Below are 26,495 nucleotides of genomic sequence, written 5' to 3'. Positions count from 1 at the left end.
GCCTGGGTATTCACTCTGAATTCAGATTTCTGAATAGATTTGGGGGTGTTCAGCGTCGGCGTTCTCTCGCTAGCTGGTGGTACAGAGCAGTCAAACCAAGCTCAAGAGCCAGAAGGTGACCAGGTCATCAAATTGATACCATTTCAGGATGGATTTTGAAATCTCACCAACTGATTTTGTCTGAAAAGTTTTGGGTTTTCTACAAAATGCCATTTTCTCCTCCCAAATTTTGTTCCAAAGTTGAAGGCATTTATTAAAAACAGCAACTTCCTTCTGGATAACTGGGGGAAAGGTTAGGAGGTGAGGGAACAAGGTGGCCCTGTTTCTCCTCTAAGGATAGGGGTTTGGGAAGACTCCAGATCCCCTTAGCCAAGCGTTCTGCTCTCCTCCGGGCCACTCTCAGTGTAGGGCTGGGGAATTTTAGCCTGCCCCAAGTCAGTGAGAAGAGACACCAAGGTTCTGCTTTGTGGCCTTAAGTTAATTCCAGGTTTACCCAGAAATACAACTTCCCCCAGCCTCATTGATTTCTCCACTCAATAATCAACTCCAATTCCAGACAAAAATCTGAATGGAAATGAAAGGGACCAAAGCATTAGCCACCTTCGGGCCGCCTTAGGGACAAGATTTGCTCTCTGACCTTCCCAGCACAGATCGACCAGCAGTTTTTCCTGGGCACTTAGGGAGCACAAAGAGTGTGCAGAGCACTTGCAAATCATTTATGAAGTAATGTGTTAAGTGCTAGAGGTGACACGAGATAATCAGATGGGGTCAAGTGGTCCAGTTCACCATGGCACAGAGCACTGTCCTAAACACTTGGGAGAGCACAACAAAATTCAAAAACGCGATCCCTGCTCTCGAGGAGCTTACAGTCTAGCGGGAGAGGCAGACACGACATAATGTTCAGAGAAAAAGAAAGGAAAACAGATACGCAAATGAGGAAGTGCTTAAATCGTAGACTTCGTAAGTCAAGCAGCACAGAGCAGAAGTGGTCACTGGCAGAGGAATGCTGAGAGGGTAGTTGGGGGTGGAGAGGGAGGGGAACTACCTTGGAGAAGAAAAATGAATCGGGGAGGCCTCCTGGAGGAGACACGCTTTCAGAAGGGCTTTGAAGAGCTGGAGTCTGGAGGATTTGCAAGGGGAGGTAGTTCCAGGTAAGTGGAAGAGTGTGAGCACGGGGTCAGAGGCAGGAGAGGTGAGAACGAGGCACGGAGAGGAGGTTAGCTTGAGAAGCACCGAGTGTCCGCACTGGGGGTGGAGTGGGAGAGGAGGATAAATAAATAAGAGGGGGAGAGCGGCCAGATTGTCTTCAAGCTAACTTTGAGGAGATTCCACTTGCTGAGGAGAAGAATGGGTCGCCACTGAAGGCCTTGGAGGAGTGGGGAGAGATGAGCTGCCTGACTTTTTAAGAAAATGATCTGGGCAGCAGAATGAGGTGTGGACTGGAGGCCGGCGACGAGTGAGGAGGCTGGTGCGGTAGCCAAGTCAGCAAGTGACAAGTGTCTGAAGCAGGGTGGTGGCTGTTTGGATGGAGAGGGAGGGCAGACCGGGAAAATTCTGAGGAGGAAAAAACCAATAGGATTTAGTTAGTAACTGGATGTGGGGGTTGAAAGAGCGGGAAGACTCAAAGACAACGGCCAGTTTGCAGGTTCCAGAGGCAGGATGGTGGTGGTGTAACTTGGGGGCGTTGGGAGAGGGTGAGGGGGAAGTTAGATGAACAAGAGGATTTAGGAGGGAAGCTTAAGAGTTCAGTTTTAGACATACAGAGCTTAAGGTACTGGCGGGCCACCCAGGAGAGATTTCCCAGAGGCAAGAGGGATCGTGAGATCCGCCGGGGCTGAGAGACACAGATTTGGGAGCCGTCTGCACGGAGGTGGTAGATGGAGGCATGGGAACGAGGGTACAGCGAGATGAGATGACCCAGAACAGAGCCTTGCCACGATCAGGGCGTCAAATAGGCACGAAGCTGCTGATGGGAGGAGGAAATAGCTTACCGGGCTGCCCTGTTTGCATCGTCTGCAGACAGGAAGCTTTGCGCGGATTCCCTGTACAGCCATCCTGCCCCATTAGATGGGTTTTCCAAGCCTGGAATCAACCAGGAGACAAGCAGGGAGTTACAAAGGCAAGAGAGACACAGGATCAGAGGCAAGATCTCGTTCAACGTGAAAACCGAGAGTCGGCTGCTTTGGAAACATTGGGGAGATGCAGCCGGGGCTCTGCTACACTACATTCTTTCACTCTGCAACACAATGCCTTCACGTGTAATAAAAGAACAATACTTTCGTGCGTGGAAGACTGTAGACTAGCACGCCACACCTCCTTCCGGACACTACTATAACCTCGACTTCAAACACTAGCCTCTAAACGGCGACTTGCTTGTCCGTGGGGAAGAACCACGTTTGCTAGAATTCTGCTTTCTTTGCTTTACACTACCGATCCTGGAAGTTCACCAAGAACACTAGTGCTCACTGGAGCCCGCACAAAGGGGATAGCTATCTGGAAAATGCAAACCCAATTTCAAACGATGCATCGGTAAAGTCAGTTCTGCCAGAATGCAAGTGTTTCGCTAGGTTCTTTGGATAGGAAGCTGCTGGAGAACGAGGGAACCTTCCCTGGACAATGCATGCCTGTCTGGAGAGAATGGGAGGTGGTGGGGAAGACACGGTTCTGCCCACGCGTGTGAAGTTGGATACAGGTGAGTGATAAAATGCCACTTTTTCTCAACGCAGGGTTCTTCAAGAACACAAATACCCACTGATGGGAGAACTGATGATTACTGAAGAAGCAATTTACAAAGTCATATAACACTCCAGCCCTTCAAAAGCTCAGGAATCGTACTTACCTCTGATCTTCAGCGAGTACAGGCAGGTCTTCTCCTGAACCCTTCTGTTCCAAAGTAAAACTGGGGAGTACAGTTGTGGGATACTGCTGTGACCCAAAATCACTACTGGGTGATCCCAGAAAACACACTGCCTCTAACGTGAATCCTCACCTTTTTATCCCAAACATTTTCCAGAAGAACAACTGTGTTTGGGGCTATGGAGACCTTAGCCAATGAGCAGGTCTGGTGATGCTCTTCTGGCCTAGTGTAACAGTTTACTTGCTAGCCTCCCTGCCTCCCCTGTTTCATGTACAGCAGCAGCACAAGTTGCCTTTCTGAATCAATGAGACTACATCACTGCCCTCCTGAGAAGCTCGCAGTGACACCTTACTGCGACTTGTGTAAAACTAAACCTCTTAACTCTTGGCTTTGTTTTGCTATTTCCAGCTGCCTTTCTCTCACGCCCCGCCTGGCTTGGGCTTTCCAGTCTAAGAAGGCTAACTAACCTTCACGGTACCCACCCAAGATTCTCTCTCCCACTTTGGCCCACTGTTTACTCCATTCCCTCCATCTCCAATGCCTCCTCCTGTGGTAAGCCTGTCAATGGGAAGGGACTGTCTCTATCTGTTGCCGAATTGTACATTCCAAGCGCTTAGTACAGTGCTCTGCACACAGTAAGCGCTCAATATATACTATTGAATGAATGAATGACCCCTCCATCTCCTGTCTGGAAGGTTCGAGGAAGGCGGTTTGACCAAACACCTAAAAACGCATCTACTTTATGCACTCTTCTCTGAATGCCCCTTTAACTCACTATGGCATGCATCACCACCGCCTCGGTTCTCAAGCAGATACGCATCACCTCCTGGCTACATTTCTTACGTACCCTCTTGGGCTCGACTTGCTTGCTCCTGTTCTTAGGCTTACCTGACACTGACACCCCCATAAAACCAACATGGGGAGGTGCCTTTGTCTGTAAGCCCCCCAGAGCAGAGTGACAATATTCTGCACATAGTAGGAGTTCCAAAGACACTGCTGACCATGACTTCGGCACGTCACCCTCGACAACGACAACAAAACCGCCCAACGAAGTGACCTCAAGAAACCAGACACATCTCTGAGAAGAAAAATAGCACACGTTCTTCAGCCACATTTGGTTGCTATCACTTTAACCCAGGCGGCTTTACTGAGGTGATAATGGACGACATAATTGAATGCCAGAATCAGTTCGATTCATTTTACCCCTTACCTCCTCTCCTGGAATAAAATTCTCATGACACAGCGGACAGCGATTTGCTAGTCTTTCCGGTTTGGCGGCTAAATGTTTCAAAGGAAAACATTGTGGGTTACTGTGACGGTCAAGCTAAGCTGGCCCACACCAAGAAAAAGGAAATCATGCACTCCTTGCTGCCCCTTCCAAAGGGAAAACTCATTTCCCAGAGGCGATGGCATCACCTGGAACAAATCCAATCACAGGCAGGATTAAGGAAAAGGAGGAGGAGGAAGTGGGTAGTTAGGGGAGAAGAATGGCCGTTTTAGAGCTAGTTGGGGTTAAATGATCAAAGGCTCGGGGTGCAGAAGAACAACTTCCATCCTGGCTCCGCCACTTGTCAGCCGCGTGACTTTGGGCAAGGCACTTAACTTCTCTGGGCCTCAGTTACCTCATCCGTAAAATGGGGATGAAGCCTGTGAGCCCCATGAGGGACAACCTGATCGCCCTGTATCCCCCCAGCGCTTAGATCAGTGCTTTGCACATAGTAAGTGCTTAACAAATACCAACATTATTATTATTTGGGGGTCGGAGGCGGCCTAGGACCAGGGAGAGAGGCTCTTTTAGCAGAGTTGACTGGGGGTTCTCTAGACAGGGAACACCGGACTGGGACAGCTGCAGATTAGGAAAAACCTCTGAGACTGCTCAAAGGAAGAGAGTTCTAGGGGAAGGGACAGCCAGTGCTTTTTGCAAAAGTATTACCTTTAGGAAGAAACTATCTGATACTGGATTTCTTTTAAAGAGGTGCTGTACAAATACTCCTGCTGTTTCTTGATAAGTTCACTAGGGAATTCTAAGGGCTACCTGTGACCTAAGTGTTGACATTTTTCATAAGCTAAAGCATTTAGCGGCCTGTTAACTCTCATTAAAACTGGTACGGATCCTTAATCTCTTGAGTCTGTGTGGCGACTGGTTCCAAAACCCAGGAACCAGCCCCATGGCTAGCTGGACTCCAAGAGGATTCCCTGACTGCCTAAGATGGTGGTGGTGATTTCAGGGATGGGCTTTTGGGGCTGCATTTCTATGAGCCCTAAAATCTGCTCTTGAATTGGTAAAGGAAAAAAGCGAGGACGGTAGGACCGCAGGGACTACTTGCAGTGGGACTAGGGCGGTGATTCTGATTAGGAAAAGGGTTGAAGGCGCCAAACCCCATCGCCCCACCACTCCCCCCGCCCCCACGCGGATCCACAGCTGTTAGAAGCGTCCAGGTAACGGGATGGATTAGCTGCTGTTTTAACGACCAGGCTGGGAAAAGACCGAAGGACTGACACTGTGACAACCGCTCCGCTGCCGGGACTTGCACACCTTTGGGGGCCCCCGGGGAGGTGACGCACTGCTTGACTGGCTGTGGGGAGGGAGAGAATAAAATACGTCTTTAAGGGTGGGAGAACAGAGTCAAGTGCTTGGACTACTGATCACGGACGACCGATCCAGGGGTAAAGACTGAACGTGGAATGCGGCAGCCTGGGCCTCCTGACCTCGGGTTGGGCCACAGAGGGGTGTCCCTGCCTCTCATCTCCCAACATTCCTCTTACAAACAGCACCGAGGCCCATCCCCCAATGTGACAAGGCAGAGCCAGATGCTGGGCCAGCCCTAACACCGCCAAGGCCAGGCTCGACACTCTAAACCAAGCTAGGCACAGTAAACATTACTCACGATTGCAAGCCTTGATCTTTGTGTGTTGGGACACCTCTTGCTTTGAAATAGCCTCACTGCAGCGCCGACACTTCTCAAAGCCACGTTTCTGATCGCATTCGGTCAGCAAGTGCTCTGTCAGGCTGGCTATCTCGACCACCTACAGTCAAATACACAGAGTACGGGCCCGCGGTCCGGAACACAGAGAACTCGTCTAAGGGGAACGTTTCCAAATAATAGACTCCGGCAATTGGCAGACAATCCACATGCTATTCCGAGGAGTGGTTTTGAGACTTGGAGGTAATTGACCTCATCCATTTTTCCATCCCTGCCATTCACTGCTCTGGTGTTTAGAGACACAAAACCACCAGGCTCTGCCAGAAAAAAAATAAGAGGATTTCTCTGTTCCGATTCCAGATTGTCATGTGAAGAACAGAACAAAGGCAGGGCTGGTTAGTTAAAGATCAAATGGCCGTCTGACCGGTGACACAGCTCTTGACATCCGAAGAGATCAGATGACCTACTCTCAAGCCACATCCTGACCAGGTTTCTTCATATGCCCAACACCGTCTTTCTAGGCAGGCTTCTAAGACAGACATCAAATGGTCATTTCGCTGCGGGTGTACTTCCAGAAAGGACTTTTCAGAAATTTCTTAAGCGTTTCTGGAAAGACCTGGAGCACAATTGGCTAACCAAATCCAATTAATTGCCAACCCCGAGGCAGGGCAGTGGGTCATTCCCCGAACAGTTTTCTTGAGAGCCTCTGGGTTTTTAAAGTTTCCGTTTAGAAACCATCCCTCCAGACCGGGGAGGGAAATAGCAAGGTTTGGCTAAAACCAGAGGTGGTCCGGGAAAGGAAAGAAGATGCAAGACAAATTGTTTTGCACAATCACAGGTTGCATTCACTCAGTTACTTGATTCATCATGAGAAATTTAGCCTAAAAATGGGTAATTCTGAACTGTACGAACTGTCACTTTGCTTTTTAAACTCGGTTTAAAGTTGTTAGAATTCTGGTGGCCTAGTGGAAAGACCGCACCCCCGAGAGTCCGGAGACCCGGGTTCCAATCCCGGCTCCGCCACTTGCGGGCTGGCCTTGGGCTGGTCACAGACAATTTCCTTATCTGTGAAACGGGGATTCAATACCAGTCCTCCCTCCTATTTAGATTCCGAGCCCCACAGGGGTCAGAGACTGCGTCCAAGCGGACTATCTGTATCACCAACCAGGGTCTGATACAGTGCTTGGCAAGGGTAAGCACAGAAGAAGTACCGTAAGAAGTACCATTCTCCCCGCTTTGCCAAACTGCCGTTGAGAGGATGGATGTGAAGAATAAGCGCCGACTCCTCAGGGGTGTTGGGGGTGGCTGTCCCCGTACTTTCTGAACCAGACTCCCAAGGTGTGCTCATCCCAAGAATCTCATCAGACTTGGGCTTACCCTATTTGGGCTAAAAAGACTCCCAGTGGTAGCTCTGGGGCCCGTTAGCCTTTGGCTAACCTGCCTCCTCCCAGTCCCCTGCGATCCTTGTCCTCCTCCCTTGTGAGCCCTTTGAGGAACAGGTAGCCTAAATCCCACCTGTATATTCTCTCCTAGAAGTTAGTACAATGCTCTGCAGAGAGTAAGTCCTTAGTACATACCAATACTACACACTACTGTCTCTTCCTCACTCTCCCACTGAAAAGTGAGCGCCAGGGCTGGGAGCTACTCGGGAAGTTACGCAAAAGAAAAGTTCTAAAGAAGTTTAAGGAATCCCCACTCTCCCATTTGCCTGAATTCCCTTTCTACCTGTCCCCCAAACCACCCCACGTCTCCCCCCATCAGCCTCTGGTAGTTATTTGAATCCTCACCCAAGCACTTATCCTCACCCAAATAGCAAGCACGCAAGCACCAAGCAGAGAAGGAGCATGGCTCAGTGGAAGGAGCCTGGGCTGGGGAGTCAGAGGCCATGGGTTCAAATCCCGGCTCCGCCGCTTGTCAGCCGTGTGACTTTGGGCAGGTCACTTAACTTCTCTGTACTTCAATTACCCCATCTCTAAAATGGGCATTAAGACTGTGAGACCCACGAGAGACAACCTGATCACCTTGTATCCTCCCCAGCGCTTAGAACAGTGCTTTGCACATAGTAAGCGCTTAACAAATGCCATTATTATATATGATCAATTGTTCAGGCTGTTCTGAACACCCCTCTGTCACTATTTTTACATCTCCCTCGGTAGAGTGTAAGCTTCTCACAGGCAGGCAGAGTGCCTCACGGTTCTGATGTGCTTTCCAAAGCGCTTGGTTCAGTGACTTGCATCCAGCGAGCACTCAAAAACCTTTATTACTATACAACGCACCCCTGAAATTCCTTCCTGCATTTCAGCAGCTTCAATCCCAGGAGGGGAACCTGGGGCTGTACATGCGGTCTGCCCAAGTGAAAATTCCTGGTAAACTGAAGATGAAGAAAAGTTCATTCTCCTTGTCTTCTCAAATGCCTTCTTTGTCCTGCTTTACCAGAAGAAAAGCAGGTTATTCCTAGTGACAGACTGAAAACCTTTTTGTGATCATTCAGACATTTCCAAGGATCACCCTTACGACGTTATGGTTACTTTTCGATTTTGGGCCTCTTTAAACTCTGGCTGAATAGAGTGTCGGGACGGCCACTCTGGGCTCAGAGCCAAATGCACGTTGCAGGGTCTACACAACACAGAATGACCGCAGCACAAAGAATGACCTGTTTGCAGTGTTCGCATCTCGTCAGCATCGGACAGCGTTTCCAGTAATGGAGATCCAAGCCTTCTGCGGTGAAGTTTTCATCCCTTTCCCCACAGAAGATACAAAGACTGAAAGAGAGAGACCGGAAAAGTCAAGGGAATGCAAAGAGCTACCTTGGAAGTATTCATCCACACATGCCCTCCTCTATTTTCCACGTCATCGATCAGGGGAACATCCCTCCGGTGAGGCAATGAGAAAATCTTTAGGCCAGGAGAAGCCTGGCAAGAAGATAGTTTTTCCCTACGGTCCTTAAGCCTTCATAGTTTTGGCTTTTTACAGCCAGAGGCCCGGCTAGGGTCCCAGTATTCTGTAGTTTCGATAATCCGCTTTAAAGTTCATGCAAACCCTGAAGAAGAATGTCTGGGGAAAGAAGTGGGAGAAGATCTCATCTCGCCACTGTGGGAGGCAATTTTCTCATCCTGAAATGATCGAATAGGGGCCTGGTAACAGCTCAAGCATTTTTTACTAGTGAACTGTTTTTCCTTTTCTCTTTCCCGTTGTACTTGTAGAGGACTTTTAATTTTCCACCGTGCTTTGGCACTAGCTCGTTTTATCCTCATAACCTCCCTGGGACAGAGGTTAGGCCGGTACTTTCTCCCTTGGCCGTGGGAAGAAATCGAAGCCACTTGCCCATGGTCACAGGGCACACGGGTGGCAGACCTGGGCATTTGCACCAGAATCTCCTCTGACCTCCAGTCTCATGCTCTTTCCACTAGACCTGGCTGCCTTTCAGTTTCCGCTGAGAGCAAGTGACCTAAAATATGGTAAAAATACATTTACTTACTTATCTAGAAAGTTCGTACTTGGGGAATGGTCACCTGGTATTTCGGGAGCTATATGCAGGGTTGCTGTTCCTCCCTGATTATCTAGAGAAATGAGAAAAACGACAGCAGGTTCTTGAAATTCTTAACACTTCTTTCTGAGTCATATCTGAAAAATCGGCTGCATCCTCTTCAAACCACACCAACTTCACACCTTGGAATTTGGCATGTAGTTCCGTGGGCAGTCTCATAAGTTATGAGATAAAGAGGGGCTCAATGTGACTGCACATATTTTGGTACAAAATATGTTTCTCAGGGAAATGCATCATGCACATTAATAACAACAATAATAATAATAATTGTATTTCTTACCCATTTACTATGAGTCAAGCACAATACTAAATGCTGGGGTAGATAATAATAATAATGATTGTATTTGTTAAGTGCTTGCTATGTGCAAAGCACTGTTCTAAGCATTGGGGGGATACAAGGTGATCAGGTTGTCCCTCCTGGGGCTCATAGTCTTAATCCCCATTTTACAGGTAAGGTAATTGAGGCACAGGGAAGTTAAGTGACTTGTCCAAAGTCACACAGCTGACGAACGGCGGAGCCAGCATTAGAACCCATGATCTCTGACTCCCAAGCCCATGTTCTTTCCACCGAGCCACGCTGCTTCTCGTGCATGTTTTACATACCTTGATTCTTTAGATTTACAGGGTCATTTTTCTTTCCCTAAGATACAAAATAAAGAGATCAGAAACCCATCCTGATGGTAGATTAATGGGCCAAAGAAGACACGAGAAGGAACAGATAAACTAAGGAAGAAATTAGCTGCAGTCAAAATACATTTCATGTGAGCGGGGTGATATCTTGCCCCACAAGAACTTGTGCCTTTTTCTAATATTATTTAAGTGCTCACTCTGTGCCAGGCACTATACTATGTACCCGTGGTAGATGATGACGATGACGACGATGATAACAATAATAGTGTTATTTGTTAAGTGCTACGTGCCAGGAACCACACTATGCTGGGGTGGATACAAGTAAATCAGGTGGAACACAGTCCCTGTCTCACGTGGGGCTCACAGTCCTAATTCCCAGATGAGGGAACTGAGGCAAGAGAAGTGACTTGCCCAAGATACACGGCAGACAAGTGGAGGAGCCCGCGCTCCATCCGCTTGAGCACACTGCTTCTCATTCACTCCAGCTATCCTAGTTCTGTATGTTCCCTTGTCCTGCCCCGTCTTTGACATTACACGCTCAAAGGTAGGAACCGTGCCAGTCTTCTTCTGAAATGCCCCACCATGCTCAGTGTAGTAAATTGTGGTATTTGTTAAGCGCTTACTATGTGCAGAGCACTGTTCTAAGCGCTGGGGGATATAAGGTGATCAGGTTGCCCCACGTGGGGCTCACAGTTTTTTAATCCCCAATTGACAGATGAGGTAACCGAGGCACAGAGAGGTTAAGTGACTTGCCCAAGGTCACACAGCTGACTAGCGCCGGAGCCGGGATTAGAACCCGTGACCTCTGACTCCCAAGCCCACGCTCTTTCCACTGAGCCACGCTGCTTCTCTACCAACACAAGACCGTCCTAGGCTAGATCAAAGCTCCACTCTGCCCAGTATTCAGGACTCAGACACCCCCTGAAGACCCTTCAAGGAACGGATGGCTGTTCGTGCCATTCAGCATCGTGGTTAGAGAGGGGACCCCTACCCTCTTATCTCAATCTCCTGCCCACAGATTATCCCAGATCTCTTGTGAAACAACTGATACTTTTCGGCCGCCACCACTTCCTATCGACGGTGATAGCTTTTTAAGGGTCAGTCGAGAACGCTCGTCAAGCAATCTACATACATTCTCTGCATTTCATTGTGTGTTTAAAGGTAGCCCTACTGAGAGCTCACCTCCTCCAGGACACCTTCCCAGATTGAGCCCCCCTTTCCCTTCCCTCTCCCCCCACCCTCTACTCTTCCCCCTTCCCCTCCCCTCAGCACTGTGCTCGTATGTATATATTATTTATTATTCTATTTATTTTGTTAATAAGGTGTATATCTCCTGGGTTCTATTTATCTTGATGACGTCGTCTTGTTTTTGTTTTGTTCTGTTTTGCTCTGCTGTCTCCCCCGTTTAGACTGCGAGCCCGTCTTTGGGCAGGGATGGTCTCTATCTGTTGCCGAACTGTACATTGCAAGCGCTTAGTACAGCGCTCTGCACATAGCAAGCGCTCAATAAATACTACTGAATGAATCAATAAATTTTCTTTCCCTCCATACTGGAAAAACCCTAAAACACCCATTCTTCCACCCTCAGGGAACTGATTCCATCACAAACCTTAAAGTGCGGGCTGGGAGGCTGAGCTATTTGAAAACCACGAGAAGCTCGGCATTTCAGAAAGAAGGCGCGATAGGTCTGACTGAAGAACGTTTTGCTAGTTAGGGCATTTATTAAGTGCTTACCATCAGCCGAGAACCATACTGAGAGCTGGGGAAAGTACGAGATCATCAGAGAGGACTTTAATTAATCACAGACACCCTACATGCCACTGCTTTTCTCCGACCTACGACTAAATGCTTGTAGGAGTGCCGGCTTTTATGCCGGCTCTTCCTTCTATTTCTAGGTTGAAACAATCCGATCGTAATCTTTTTCCACTGATGTTTTCTGTCGCTACTGGAGTATCTGTTTTGGGACCGTCTTGAGAAAGAGCCAATCGTGAGGTGTGGACGGACCTGTCCTCCCACTACAAGACCAGTATGGACAGTTTCAAGCTAAAACGTATAATCGAAAGGTGGATTAACCTTTCCAGTTGGAATGTCAGTCTGAATTTCTTGTAGAGTTGCCAACTGCCCTTGTAAAACTTTGATTTCTTCCTTCTTTTGCTTTTCCACTTCATCAGTAGCTGCTTTTTTCTGAGCCTGTTAAGAAAATGATGTGTCCATTAAACTACGTTTTTAATGCACCGTACAAAACTGGGAGAAACACAGCACCGAAATTCTTCTCTTACTGTGTAAAACTTGTGCCAGAATTAATTAAACAATTTCAGACAAATTCTCTAGGCCGTAGAACAAAGGGTGGCAAATTAATAGTTGAAAGGCCAACCGCTCTCATCACTTCAGAGCAACTAAACTGTGGCCAGTTCCATCCATGATCAGACAACAACCTGGGCAGTCGCCAGACTGGTCCGGCCTTCAGCACTTCAGGAGATGGAGCTCTGATCAAATCTTTTCAAGCTCCTTCCCCTGGATAGGAGGAAGAGGAGGAAGAGAGGAGGAGGACGACGAGGAGAAGATTGATCTGATCAGCCCAGCTTTCTCTGTTCCAGGTGGGTTTTGGGTCCCACCCCTGGGGACCATGCGGAAGGGATTCTTTTAGGGGATTGAAATCTGTGGCCCACACTGATAACGGCTACTTTCAGTCAGTCAACCCCATTTCAACCTGGGACCGCCACCTCCTGGGAAATGCCCAAGGGGATGCTGCAGAACTGATCCTTAGGGAGGGTGGGAGTCCGCAACCCAGACTGGCCAGAGAGGTGATGCCAACCAGAGTGCTGGTGTCCCCCAGTGCGGTGGCTCCCACTGCTTTAGCTCTCTCCATTTGTAATAATACATAATGGTTGTGGTATCTGTCAAGTGCTTACCAAGCACTGGGCTGGGGTGGATATAATATGAGCAGATGGTACACAGGCCCTGTCCCATAAAGGGCTTGCAGCCTAAGGGGGAGGGAGAACGGTTACTTAATTCTCATTTTACTGATGGGGAAACCGAGGTACTGAGAATTTAGGCAGCTTGTCCGAGGCCAGTGACAGAGCTGGGATTAGAACCTGGGTCTCCTGTCTCCCAGGTCTGGGCTCTTTCCACTAGGCCATGCTGCTTCTCATTTCTCCTCCTTTATAGAATTTATGCTCCTTGGGGGCAGGGAACGGGTCTACCAACTCACTTGTATTGTGCTCACCCAAGCGCTTAGAACAGTGCTCTTGCACACAGTAAGCACACACAATACGTATCGCTGATTGATTCCAGCCGGTCTGGTTCTTTCGGCGATTGACAAGTAAACAGCAGACTTTTAGACACCAATCATTTTTACGAACTATTCGTTAGGCTGTTTTTAAATGGTTTTTTCCATCATACGCTTCTGTAAGGACTATTTTTGTAGGGTACTTCAAAATGCATAAATGGTTTTATACTAAAAAACTTACCCTCATTTCAGCTTCTGTAGGTCTGCCATCTATTTTAGCAAATCCATCGAAGAGTGTTTTAAAGAGGACATTCTTCCGGGTGTTGGCATCATCTGGAGGAAGGTAGTCTAATACAGCCATCCTGTGGAGCTTATACATGTCCAAAATAATTCGGACTACCTTCTCTCGAACTTCATATACTCTGTGTTCCAGAGCTCCTACTGCAAACTAAAAACAACGTTTTATGTTTTTCACCAGAGGCACATTTGTAAAACATTTCAGTGAGCCTTTTTCAATGGCCTACTCAATGAAACAGATTCAAACGTCCAAGTTTTCAATCCTTCTAAGTACACGATCCTTCCTGTGAGCCACGAAACATAAAAGTAAGAATAATAGTGTTTTTTGTTAGGCACTTACTAGTGTCAGGCACTGTTCGAAGCACTGCGGCTGATATACAATAATCAGGTTGGACGCAGTCCCTGTCCCATATGGGGCTCACAGTCTTTATCCCCATTTTACAGATGAGGTAACTGAGGCATGGGGAATTTAAGCAGCTTGCCCAAGGTCACTCAGCAGACAAGTGGAGTCGGGATTAGAACCCATGTCCTCTGACTCAAGCCCGTGCTCTTTCCACTAAACCACGCTCTTTCACGTTCCCCTCTAACTGCACTCAAACTGATGGGTCTAAGGCTTGTCTGACAGGAGACCCCATCACTAATGGGTGACTTTTCCTTCACCTGAGGCTTGCCAGATACATAAACCCCCATGCTATACATCATTGAAACTATGGGATTAAGAGATTCTATTGCTGCCGCCACAAACCATGATAGGATTGCTGCACGTGACTTTTTTTTTCCTTAAAAATCTTAAAATAGCCAAAAAAAAAAAAAAGAAAGGTTTATCAGTTTCCTGAGTTTCGATGACGGTATTTGTTCAGCGCTTACTATATGCCAAGCACCGAAGCAATGGGGCAGATACAAGGTTATCAGGTTGTCCCATGTGGGGCTCACAGTCTTAATCCCCATTTTACAGATGAGGTAACTGAGGCACAGAGAAGGTAAGTGATTTGCCCAAAGTCACACAGCTGAGAGGTGGCGGAGCCGGGATCAGAATTTACGACCTCTGATTCCTAAGCCCGTGCTCTTTCCACTAAGCCACACTGCTTCACGCTCTTTTGGGAACCTTTAGTTGTTTACTTGGGCAAAACTAGTTCCAAATCACCTCATATCCTTCGCTTTAAATAATCTTGGAGAACACAACTGATAAAAACATATCATTTCAGGGGAATGTGCCAGAAGCAAGAAAGCACCCCATGTTATACCATCTTAAAATATGACTTATTTTTAAGAGTAAATTCTCCCAGAAATTTTGTGAAAAAGGGTTCCTATGGTCAATTGATATAGTATATATTTTTTTAAGCAAAAAGCTGCATTTTTTCAGGTTGCAAGCCACTAGTGATTTTAACTCTTGGGCCCCAATGGATCACAGATAGTGAGAATCAGCGCTACAAAGTAGAATTCTACCATAAATGGGACAGTCTCTTACCTGTGAGACAAGGGGAACTCAGAAATAAAGGCCCAAAAGAAAGAAAGGCCTTAGAAAGCAATAAGTTTTGTTTAAACCCACATTCATTGTGAGGGGACGCTATGGCTCAGCCTGAAATGTTCCAGAGTAACTCCCAGTTTCAGACTTTTTATAATTAGTCTTTGAGGTTAGCCAGTTTAGGCAGCTATCAGACAGCAAGATGGCAGAACACATCCAGATCTCTTTTATACCCCAGGGGTCCAAATGACGTGAGATGTCATCTCATGAACTTTCTCAGGTTTGAATCTGTTGGGAAGTGAAGGTCCCGTTCTGCCCTTTCATTAGCAGACTCACTGCCCCTCCGGGCTCAGACTTATTTCTCTTAAGAAGATATTCAAACGCTTTGTTTTTTGGAAAGGGAGAAAGGGAGGACGAGGTGGGAATAAGGAAGGAGATTTAAACAAGAGTGAAAACAGCTGGTGTAAATACTACTGATTGGAGAGAAAGAAAAGTGCACCTCTAGGGCTCTCTTGCCCAATTTTGGGGGATGATGGCAGGCAGAGGTGGCAAGGGCTGGGAAGGGGTAGGGAATGGGGGGGGAGATAAAAGGGTCTGGGATAGAAATCCAGGACAAGTGAACCAGGCTGCAGCAACTGCATTCCTCCTCCTCCTTAGATTGGAAATGGGTAGTAGGAATGGGGGACAGTCAAATGGCTAGGGCAGGCAGGACCCTGGGAACTGGAAGCAGGTAGATCAGCTGTGCCTCAGTTCCCTCATCTGCAAAATGAGGAGTAGTAATAATAATGTTGGCATTTGTTAAGCGCTTACTAGGTGCCAACCACTGTTCTGAGCGCTGGGGTAGGTAATCAGGTTGTCCCATGTAGGGCTCACAGTCTTCCTCCCCATTTTACAGATGAGGTAACTGAGGCACAGAGAAGCTAAGTGACTTGCCCAAGGTCACACAGCAGATTGAGACTGTAAGGCCTTGGAGGCCAGGGATTATATCCAATCCAATTTGCTTGTATTCACCCCAGTGCTTAGCACAGTGCCAGGAACACAGTAAGCGCTTAACAAATACCACAATTATCTGATTTGCACAGAGGGACTCAACGCTGGATAAAAATCCCTTGGGCATCTCCAGCTCCTTTTCAAAGGAGCTAGGCTTTATTTAGTTTTTAAACAGATCACTTTTAAGTGCCGAATCCCCGGAATCTTCAACTTAACTCAGGAGGAAGGTGCCTGGGATTTCTCAACAATCCTCATCTGACCAGTCACTTGCTCGCTCCTTGGGATCTGAGGGAGTGTCAAAGGATCCAGGGAGAAAGGCGGTGCGGGAGTTTTGGTCGGGTCTAAGAGATGGGGAAGGACCAGCAAAGTCAGGTCTCTTCCTAGGCAATTCCTCACACCCTGCAACCCACACCCCCTTCTCTTCCTTGGAAAAAAATCTCTTTCCTTGGAAAAAAGCGTGGCTTAGTGGAAAGAGCACGGGCTTGGGAGTCAGAGGATGTGTGTTCTAATCCTGGCTCCGCGACTTGTCTGTTGTGTGACCCTTGGACAAGTCACTTAGCTTCTCTGTGCCTCATTTACCTCAACTGTAAAATGGGGATTAAAAGTGTGAGCCCCATTACTTGTATCTACTCTAGTGCTTGGAACAGTGCTTGGCACATAGTAAGTGCCTAACAAATACCGTAATTATTATTATTATTCCTAGAAATGCGAGGCTGATCGATTATCTCCCCAAAGGACTGCTCTTTCTGGCTAAATTGCAACCAAAAGGACAATAACAAATCCCTTCATCTTCAGCTGGCCACAGAGTCAGCTAACGTTAACATAGAGAAGAGATGGGGGAAATCTGTGCCTTTTTTCAAACCGGCTGTTAAGTTTACGTGTGAGATTATACTGCAGGTGCACACATTCTGCTCCCGAGCTGACCGTTTTGAGTACGGTACCCATAGAAACTTGATGCTCTTCTAAAAGTAAATCCCAAAGATTCTATCAGCTAGCCTTACCTTCATGACGTTATCAATGGTGAATCCAGAATGTTCAGTCCCCAGATCTCTCAGCAGGCGGGTCAGCAACTCCAGCTGGCTCATCGCCAAATGAGTTGGGGCATTCGGTTTTAATGGCTGGACCAAATAACTTGGAATAATTTGGAGAGGCTTAATTTCCTTAAACAGTGCCATTTCCTATAGGAAAGAATGCAATTTTTATACCTGGGTAGGCAAAAAAAATCTTACAAATAATTTCATGGAAAATAAGAAAAACTTTGATGACATCAGAATAAGTTTCAAGGGAGACAAGGTACTGTCTCCCCAGAACGCCTGATTTTCTATTTCATTTAGAACAAGTCCAAGAGTTGAAATTCTCATTCCTTGGGGGACTTAATAAGATAAAACTTAGGGCCTTGAGAAATGATAATTTTAAAGGAAAATTTTAGGACACTTGTGCCTTCAGAGACATGCGCGCACGGCCCGTCTCCCCCACCCCCCCAATATGAAGCAGATCTGTTTATATAAATTTCAGATTTGCAGCTAGTATTAAGTGCCAAATGAGGACCTGGAAATATACAGGCTTAATAAAATTTCTATCGGATTGATTAAAATACCAAACTAAGAGTCAATTATGGAAAGGGATAAATGAAGGCACCAAGACACACTAATTTCTCCTAGCTTTTTCTCTGGAAAAATGTCAATACTTGCTTTCCTAACTGTCAGGTTCTCAAAGGAAGGGAGGCCAAGGGGACAAATGTAAACTCGTTGTGGGCAGGGAATGTGTCTACCAACTCTGTGCGTGGCTCAGAGGAAAGAGCCTGGGCTTCGGAGTCAGAGGTCATGAGTTCGACTCCCGGCTCTGCCGCTTGTCAGCTGTGTGACTGTGGGCAAGTCACTTAACTTCTCTGTGCCTCAGTTACCTCATCTGTAAAATGGGGATTAACTGTGAGCCTCACGTGGGACAACCTGATTACCCTGTACCTACCCCAGCGCTTAGAACAGTGCTCTGCACATAGTAAGCGTTTAACAAACACCAACATTATTACTCTCCCAAGCGCTTAGTTACAGTGCTCTGCACAAAGTAGGTGCTCAACAAACAATTGATTGAAACAGGCACATTATATGTAGACTGGAGAGAAATGGATGGTTCTATTGTTTGATTTCTGGGTTTTGCTAAGTCGATATCTTCAATTTAGGGTGAAAGTGTGGGGAAGAGCATCTGTAAAAGCAGATGCGAAGGAATTAGAGTGGAGAATCTGACCAAGAGAAGAGCAGCAGTACAATAGCTCCTGATAGGGTTGAGGAAGGGCCCTCTAGCCTAGGAAGAGCTTCTGAACAGGAAAAAACTAGAATGTACGGCTTCTGGAAAACTGCTGGATATATACTGCGCCTTCATCTTAGAAGTACTTTGGACAATCATGAATCTTTTAAAAAATGAACGGGTTTGGACTTAGTTTTAATTAATGAATCAGTAATTCATTTATAATTTGAACATATTCTTTTTCCCTGATTTGTCTGTAAATTTCCAGTAGACTAAGAAATATGATAGGAAGTAACAACCTTTCTGTAGAGGAAAACAAATTACTTACGCATCATCTATCGGCTTTCTACCGAAGAGAAAATCATTAAAAACTTCCCACTTGCTACACTGATGCATTTTCTGCTACATTAAAAGACAGATTCTCGCTCTTCCTCTTTGCCAAATACCATAGGTTTGGCTTTTAAAACAATATAACTATTTTCTCATTTCTGTCAAGTAGGTAATCATGGAGCTATTTTACAAAAAGTATACCAAGTGAAATATATCTTTGAGATTAGAATAATGAGCTCATAACATTATTAATAACATTTAGTCCACAATCTATTAGCCAAAAGAAATGTTTTTCCTCTGCTCAATGACTGTTACGTGCCAAGAGTAAGCAACTCATATTATGCCCTTCTGAAAATGTGCTAATATATGTCCATTGAATACTGCTCCCTTTTCCAAATTCTATTAGAGAAAGCAGCCAGGGCCCCTCCACTCATTGGGTAAAACCAATCCTTGCTGGATCATTAGGAGACAAGGATTGTCTGACTTCAGCAGTCATTTTGTTTTTATATCATTTGCTCATATTCCCCTTTCAGTTTTTTCCTCTCAAATTCCACTGAAAAATGCATTCAAAGAACCAGAATAAATGGATAATTTGTAGAAGGCAGTCATTTTATGTACTTCTCTGCTTCTTCCTCTAAACAGAAACTGGGCCTTAATTCACAGTGGCTGATTTTTTCCTATTTTCATTTTGACACTTGATTTTATCCAAGTTTTTGCCTTTTTTAAGACTCTCTCGACCTCATTTTTGGGGGTTATTTTAATTCAGCAAAATGACACAAAAAGAAGCCCTGTTAATGCAATGAACCAATGAAGTGGTTTTTGGTCTTCAGGGAGTTACCACAGACAACCCTCCTGAAGGGGAGTGGGAAGGGTACACCCAGAACTAAAGGGGGATAGGGGAGCAGTGGTCGGGGGGTGGGGGGAAGGATGTGTGTGTGTGTGTGGGGGGCGGGGGCTGTGTACACACACACAAACAATACTTTGTTTTTTGCCAACTGAATGTTCTGCAAAATCTACGAGCTCTTTAAAGTGAAGGAATGATGTGACCACAGCATTTTAAATGTTCTGCTAAAGATTCCTGAAAGCTTACAGAAATATCTTGAAAGGCATCTAGGTCAAAAAAGAGTAACATAGTCAAGATACAAAGAAGATGCAGTTCATAAATAGCAATATATGTGCATATTCAAAGTCTGACACTTAATCTAGACATTCAGAGGCAAGCCCATGCAGAAAAAAAAGACTCCTCTTGTCTAAGAAAACAGCAATAACAACAACTAAAAAGGAATCCTTTCTCCAGTTGTTTGCTAGTCTGTGGTTGGAAGTGGAATGTTTTGGGGAAACAAAACGGGTCATTTGTAGTTACGCTTTTACATTAAGAATTTACTTTTTGGCCTGCCAGGTTCTGCGACAAAGAAATCCAAGATATAACAAGTACTTGCCCTTCTCGACACCCCGTCAAAGATATTGTTAGGAAATTCTAATATCTAATTGAACTCTCTCATCCAGTTCTCCCGACTGTCTCTACCTGAATAAAGTTTGAAGCCATGATACGGAGACGGGCTGAGGAATCGCCAGTTCTAGTAAGCAAATTAGGAAGGGTTCTCTCCACACACTGAGTTGTTTCCAGTTTTGCTAGCTTGTGTTTCGGAATATACTGTGTGATGATCATTTTCAACAGTTTCAAGGAAGTCTGAAAGACCTACATAAGAAACACAGAAAAATAAACTCCTGTAATAAAGAATGAATTAGTCCTGCTTCCTAGCAACCAACTTAAAAATTTAACATTAGTGACACTGTCCTCTCATTAAAATTATAGGTGGTCAAACCCTTAGCCTATGAGCCCCTCGTGGGACTGGAACTGTGTTCGATCCACTTATTTTGTTGCGTGGCACATAGTAAGCACATAATACCATTACTATTATTATTATTAATAAATGCAAAACCATTAGTTTTCTGCTTAAGTGGATAAAATATTTTGGAAAAGAATCAATCGATACTTACTGAACACTTACCCTTTGCAAAACACTAGACTAAGCGCTTGGAGAATAAAGAAAATCTTGAGGGAAGGTTTCATTATCCTTGAATTAGACCCTTAGCCCCATAGCATTAATGTACATATTCACAATTCATCTAATGTCTGTCTCTCGCTCTAGACCATGAGCTTCTTGTGGGCAGAGAATAACATTATTTTATTGTACTCTCCCAAGTACTTGGCAGTGCTCTGCACAGAGTAAGCGCTCAATAAGTACCATTGATGGATTGACTGAGTTCTTCAAATCCTCTTCTTACCACTCTTGAATCTCTTTCTGTCTCTGACCCTGTCTTTGCTCAGCATGTCTGATTGTTGTGGTTCACGCCTCTCTGACTTTATCTCTATGTGTATCACTGAGGGTGTTGTTCCCTGAGTTCCTGCCTAACTTAAAGGTTCAAAAAATACTGACAGGTCAATCAACCGATCATATTTATTGAGCATCTACCCTGGGCAGAGCACTGTACTAAGTGCTTGGGAAAGACAATATAACAGATTTGGTAGACAAGTTCCCTGTCCGAAAGGGGCTTTCAGTCTATAGGTCAAACAAAAAAACCTGCTCTACCTGTGTATTTTGTATTTGGCCTGACTATTCTGGGTCTCTCACTGTTTCTGCTGTTGGGTTTGCTGATCACCCCCTTGGAGTTCCATTCTGCAACCATAATTTTCACTGAGCCACGGAGGAGTATTATTGAGTTCTCACCCTGTTTTCAACTTCACCTTTTTGTGTTTATCTGGGTCTACCCACAGGCCTGCCCCTCACCTCTATTCAGCCCTCTGCCCCTGACTTTGCCTGCTTTTGGGTGGCTGGCCGGTGTGTTGGCTTATCATCTGTGTGGTGCACGTTTTCCCTTCGCTTACACCGAGACACAAGTTCCCCCTCAAAGGCTTCACCTTAACAGCAGCTTCTCACTACCCGCTGCCGTTTCCATGGCGATCTGTGGTCACACATCCTGTTGCCTGGGGAAGCTATTTACTTTCTTTTTTTCCAAAGTGTCTGTCTTTCTGTTTGTGGCCAGGGATGCGGTTTCGCTCGTCTTGCACGTGTGCAGTCTGTGGAATGGTTACAAGCTCTGGTAAACTCCGCGATTTACATGTACATAAAAATAAAAGACGCTCGCAGACTGGCTAGTTGTCAGCTTCCTTATGCTTTGTCCATATGCCTTCAAATTACATTCACATTACATTTAAGATACGGTAGCTGTTAATTTACTCACCGAGGACACGACATCTTTTATTGCTCGTCTTATAAGAAAGATGGCAGCTCTTAGCATATTCTTTAAGTCATCTTTTGGGGCTCCAACAGGCAGGTCCATCAACTTTTTATAGATAGCAAGCAACGCGTCTTCTCGGTAAGACCACGTCTTGGAATATGCGCCCGCCACCTGCAACCCAGCAAATTTGTTTATAAAAAGGCATACATTTAATTCTAATTTAATTTAATTCTATATTTGGAATTAATTCTATATTTCAAATCCCTGGGGGAAAAAGGATCAAGGTAAGATATCTTCTAAGAATGAAATTGCTTTCGAAAATATAGGTGTATTCCAGAAGAGCAAAAGGAAAGACAAATATTTTCCTCCCAAAGAGAATGTGAAGAATGGGATTCTAAAAATGTAAAGTACTGGATGCTACATCACAAACACCACACCTACGTGGTGATAAGGGATGAAGGTAAGAAGTGAGAGAGTTAAAAGTACAGTTGGGAGGTTTGCTGGGGAAGAGTGAGGATGTAGAGGGAGAAGAGGACAGAAAGGTCAGCAGCCAGCTGCTGAAGGGCCTTGAAAGCAATGATCAAGAGCTTCTGTTTGATGCACAGAAAAGTAGGTAGTAGCTGGAGGTTGTTAAGCGGGGAGGTGATGCACCCTGACAGACATTTTAAGGAACACGGCCTTGGCTAAACTGAAGAAGAGTGAGGTGGCAGGCAGGGAGACCAGTTAAGGAAGCTGTTAATAATGATAGTGGTATTTGCTGAGCACTTATTATACGCCAAGTATGTGTGAAGCACTGGGGTAAATATAATACAGAGCGTACACAATCCTTGCCTCACATAATAATAATAATAATAATGATGGTATTTGATAATGATGGTGAAGATAGTGAGTGTCTGGCAGGTATTCAAACAAAATTGAGCCTGGAATGGGAAGGAAAAGATGGGGTCACCTTTTTGGAGAATGAGATGGGGGCAAATGAAGACTTTTTTAGTTGGGGGAGACTTGAGCATATTTGAAGACACAGGGGAAGGAGTGTGAGGTTGAAGACAGCGGTAAGAGAAGGGAAGAATGAGTGCTTTTGAGAGAAGAAAGGTGATGAGGCCCAGTAAAACCGATATTGCTTATTAAGTGCTTACTGAATGCAGGACACTGTACTAAGCTTAGAATACACAATCCCTGCCCGCAAGGAGTTTTAAACCGAGTGGGGGACACAGACCTTAAAATAAACTATAGGTGGGGGAAACAAGCTTCAGATTCATGATGCGCACAAAGATAAAAGGTGGGGCGGGGGAGGAGTAATTTTCCCAGTTTTTACCAAAGCTTCTCCAAACATTTCAATGGCATCGCCAGCTTCTCTCAGGGCTTTTTCTGTTAATGGTTCTGGTTCTCCTGATAAGCCACCTCTTGGAGGATCTTTGTTATCCTCTTCAGTCACCTCAGTCTCTAAATAAGCATGTGCTTCTGCTTGCTGCTTACGAATAGTTGGAAGAGGTCTCTCATCATAAGGCAATGCATCAATCTGGAAGGGAAAAGAGCTAAAAAAAATCACTCATTCAAAAATAAAAATAAATCACCTTCTTCGGTGCCCTTTTCTAGACAAGTTCCCCAATATTTAGGCCCAGCCAATCTCTCGATCGTTAAATCTTTTGTAAAAGTTACCTTTTAAGTCATACCAATGTTATATCACTATCAACACACACATACATGATTCAAGCTAGACAAATTACAGCTCATGGCTTTACAGCGTGAATGCCGGTCCAATTATGACTCAACCCCAGTAGTCTGGATCCAAATTTTTCATGCAATGCACTACTGATGCTGTCGTCGACAACACCTTTCCTCTCTTTTGCTGGGATAATGGCCATGGCCATTTCCTTTCCTCCAGGGACTTGTCTATCTCCCTTGGTGTTAAGAATTCATTCTTGTCTCTGAGTCTTCCTATGACAGGTAAAACCGCAATGGTTTTTAATACACTAGGCATAGGTGAATACATTTCCAGTGAGAAATGGAAAATTTAAGTTAGAGGAAAGCATAATGCCAGGATGAGAGGGACGAATGCAGAAAAGCCCGGTATGCCAACCAAGATGGACACCAGGGAAATAAAGTGAAAATGACACAAATTCTGTTAAAGGCAGTCAAGAGAGAATGCTTTCAATTTAGAGAGGAACTCTGGAACGATGGTATCTTAACTCAGTTACCCCTGAAAGCTCGGATTCGAGATGATTCATGGAATCGGTAATGACGCTTTAGCTAGATTTGCCACTGTAATAATGATTGTAGTATTTTTTAAATGCTCACTATGTGCCAAGCACTGAACTAAAACTATGCCAATGTCACAACTTGATATTTGTCATGGGCAGTTATGTAGGTTATAAGATAAAGAGGGGCTAAATGAGACTGCAAGCATTTTGCTTCAAAGGTGTTTCTCGGGGAAGTGCTCCATGCACAGTAATAACTGTGATATTTGTTAGGCGTTTACTATGCGCCAAGCACTTTGTAAGTGCTGGGGCAGACAAAAGATAACCAGGCCCTACATGGGGCTCACAGTCTAAGTAGGTAGGAGAACAAGTACTGAATCCCCATTTTGAAGGTGAGGGAACTGAGGCCCAAAGAAGATAAGTGACTTGCCCAGGGCCACCCAGCAGAGAAGCGGCAGAGCTGGGATTAGAATCCAGGTTCAGTTGAACTGAATTGTTAATGAATTTGAATGATCGCATTTACCTTTCCAAGAGAATCTGTAGCCCCCCGTGGCTGGTCTACTCTGGAATGTTGCAGAGAGATATTTGGGGAATTACGTGGGGAAGGCTTTCCTTGGGTCAGAGGTTCTGCTTGCAGTTTTTCTGCTGCCTTTTCTTCTTGTTGCAGTGAGGGCACTACTTTCTGGTGCACGGGACTGAGAGAAGGAACCAAAGGCTCCAGGGGGAAATCAAAAGGCCTCCGAACCTAGAGAGAGAAGAAAAATATACAGCCAGCCAAATAAGGCAGGAAACCATGACTCAAAGATGAAATCTAGGCCTAAGAGTTGAACTTTACTAGTAATGGTGGGGCAGTGGGAGTGGAGAGGCCAAAGAAGCGCGGAGGGTGCGACAGGGCCGAAGGAAGGATGCAGGGCTGCTGACAATTGCTTCCTTCAATGATTATGGTATTTGTTACTTGTTTACTCTTGTTCTAAACACTGGGTAGATACAAAGTAATCAGGTGGTTCCACGTGGGGCTCGCCATCTTAATCATTTTACAGATGAGGTAACTGAGGCACAGAGAAGTTAAGTGACTTCCCCAAGGTCACACAGCAGACAAATGGTGGAGCCCAAATTAGAACCCACATCCTCTGACTCCCAGGCCTGGGCTCTTGCCCCTAGGCCATGCTGCTTCTCAACACCTGTCGCTCCATATTCTTCTTCCAGGCTAGAAGCAGCGTGGCTCACTGGAAAGAGGCCGGGCTAGGGAGCCAGAGGTCATGGGTTCTAATCCTGGCTCCACCACTTGTCAGCTGTGTGACTTTGGGCAAGTCACTTAACTTCTCTGTGCCTCAGTTACCTCATCTGTAAAATGGGGATTAAGACTGTGAGCCCCAAGTGGGACAACCTTATCACCTTGTACACCACCCCCTCAGCACTTAGAATAGTGTTTTGCATATAGTAAGCACTTAAATACCATCATCATCATTATTATTATTCTAAATGATAACTTTCTAAAAGTGGCACTGTGAGGCCTAGGAGCTGGGTGGTCTCTGCTATACAGTGGGAGTTGCCTGAATGGAATGAGAAGATTCTGCCTGATGGAGCGTAACTCTTAAAAAACAAAAAGAAGGGTAAAGGAATAACTATGCTGCTTTTCCCCAAGGGGACGTTTGCCCTATAATCAATATTTATTGAGCACAAATATTGGGCAGAGCATTGTACTAAGTGCTTGGGAGAATACAATATAATCGGTTGACAGACCCGTTCCCTGCCCACAAAGAGCTGACAGGCTACGGCGGAGACAGGCATTAGAATTAAATACATAATTTATAGATATGATCATAAGTAGTGTGGGGCTAAGGGGGGGAGGGGGCGAACATCAAGGATTCAAAGGATACGGATCCAAATACACAGTGCGGAAGGGAAGAGGGTGTCTGGGAAAAGAGGGCTTAAGTGGGGAAGGCCTCTTGGGGGACCTGTGACTATAATAAGGCTTTGGAGGTGGGGAGAGTGGTGGCCTGGCATATATGGAGGGGAATGAAGTTCCAGGCCAGAGAGAGGATGTGGGAAAAGAGTCGGCGGCAAGAAAAACGAGTAAGCCGGCGTTAGAGGAGCTAAATGTGGGGGCTGGGCTATAATAGGAAATCGGTGAGGTGAGGTGTAGGAGGGGGCGAGCTGATTGAGTGCTTTAAAGCTGATGGTGAAGAGTTTCATTTGGAAGTGAAGGTGGATGGGCAACCACTGGAGGTTCTTGAGGAGTGGGGAGATGTGGAGCGAATGGTTTTTTATGAAAATGATCTGGGCAAGTGAAGTATGGACCGGAGTGGGGAGAGACGGGGAGGACAGTGCGAGGGAGATGCAGTAGTCAAGGTGGGTAGCAGTTTGGATGGAGAGGAAAGGGCAGATTTTAGCAATGACATGAAGGTTAACTGACAGGATTTGGTGAATGTGAATATGTGGGTTGAATGAGAGAGATGAGTTGAGGATAATCATCAGGTTACGGGCTTGTGAGAACGGGAAGAAAGTGGTGCTGTCTACGGTGATGGGAAAGAGAGGAGC

The 26,495-nt window shown here is 45.7% G+C and overlaps 1 protein-coding gene across 14 annotated transcripts in view; it reads right to left on the bottom strand.

Annotated features, from left to right (window-relative positions):
• CEP104 (centrosomal protein 104) overlaps positions 1–26,495 on the bottom strand; it is a 65,410-nt gene that overhangs the window by 6,550 nt on the left and 32,365 nt on the right. For 6 of the 14 annotated variants that reach the window (XM_029066340.1, XM_029066337.1, XM_029066338.1 and 3 more), the window contains 13 exons: positions 24,478–24,699; positions 23,072–23,275; positions 21,760–21,927; positions 20,039–20,212; positions 16,941–17,117; positions 13,429–13,635; positions 12,032–12,148; positions 9,932–9,968; positions 9,260–9,341; positions 8,435–8,543; positions 5,746–5,884; positions 4,068–4,135; positions 1,992–2,082 (listed from right to left, as the gene is read on the bottom strand). In XM_029066340.1, the coding sequence (XP_028922173.1) occupies positions 1,992–2,082; positions 4,068–4,135; positions 5,746–5,884; positions 8,435–8,543; positions 9,260–9,341; positions 9,932–9,968; positions 12,032–12,148; positions 13,429–13,635; positions 16,941–17,117; positions 20,039–20,212; positions 21,760–21,927; positions 23,072–23,275; positions 24,478–24,699 (1,795 nt within the window). Of the gene's footprint in view, positions 1–1,991; positions 2,083–4,067; positions 4,136–5,745; positions 5,885–8,057; positions 8,206–8,434; positions 8,544–9,259; positions 9,342–9,931; positions 9,969–12,031; positions 12,149–13,428; positions 13,636–16,940; positions 17,118–20,038; positions 20,213–21,759; positions 21,928–23,071; positions 23,276–24,477; positions 24,700–26,495 lie in introns of those variants that run through there. The other 8 variants (XM_029066344.1, XM_029066342.1, XR_003759897.1 and 5 more) reach the window with 8 other exon arrangements.

This window comes from Ornithorhynchus anatinus, chromosome 5 (genome assembly GCF_004115215.2).
Source record: "Ornithorhynchus anatinus isolate Pmale09 chromosome 5, mOrnAna1.pri.v4, whole genome shotgun sequence".
NCBI lineage: Eukaryota > Metazoa > Chordata > Mammalia > Monotremata > Ornithorhynchidae > Ornithorhynchus > Ornithorhynchus anatinus.
This window is presented reverse-complemented; position numbering and strand designations above follow the sequence as displayed.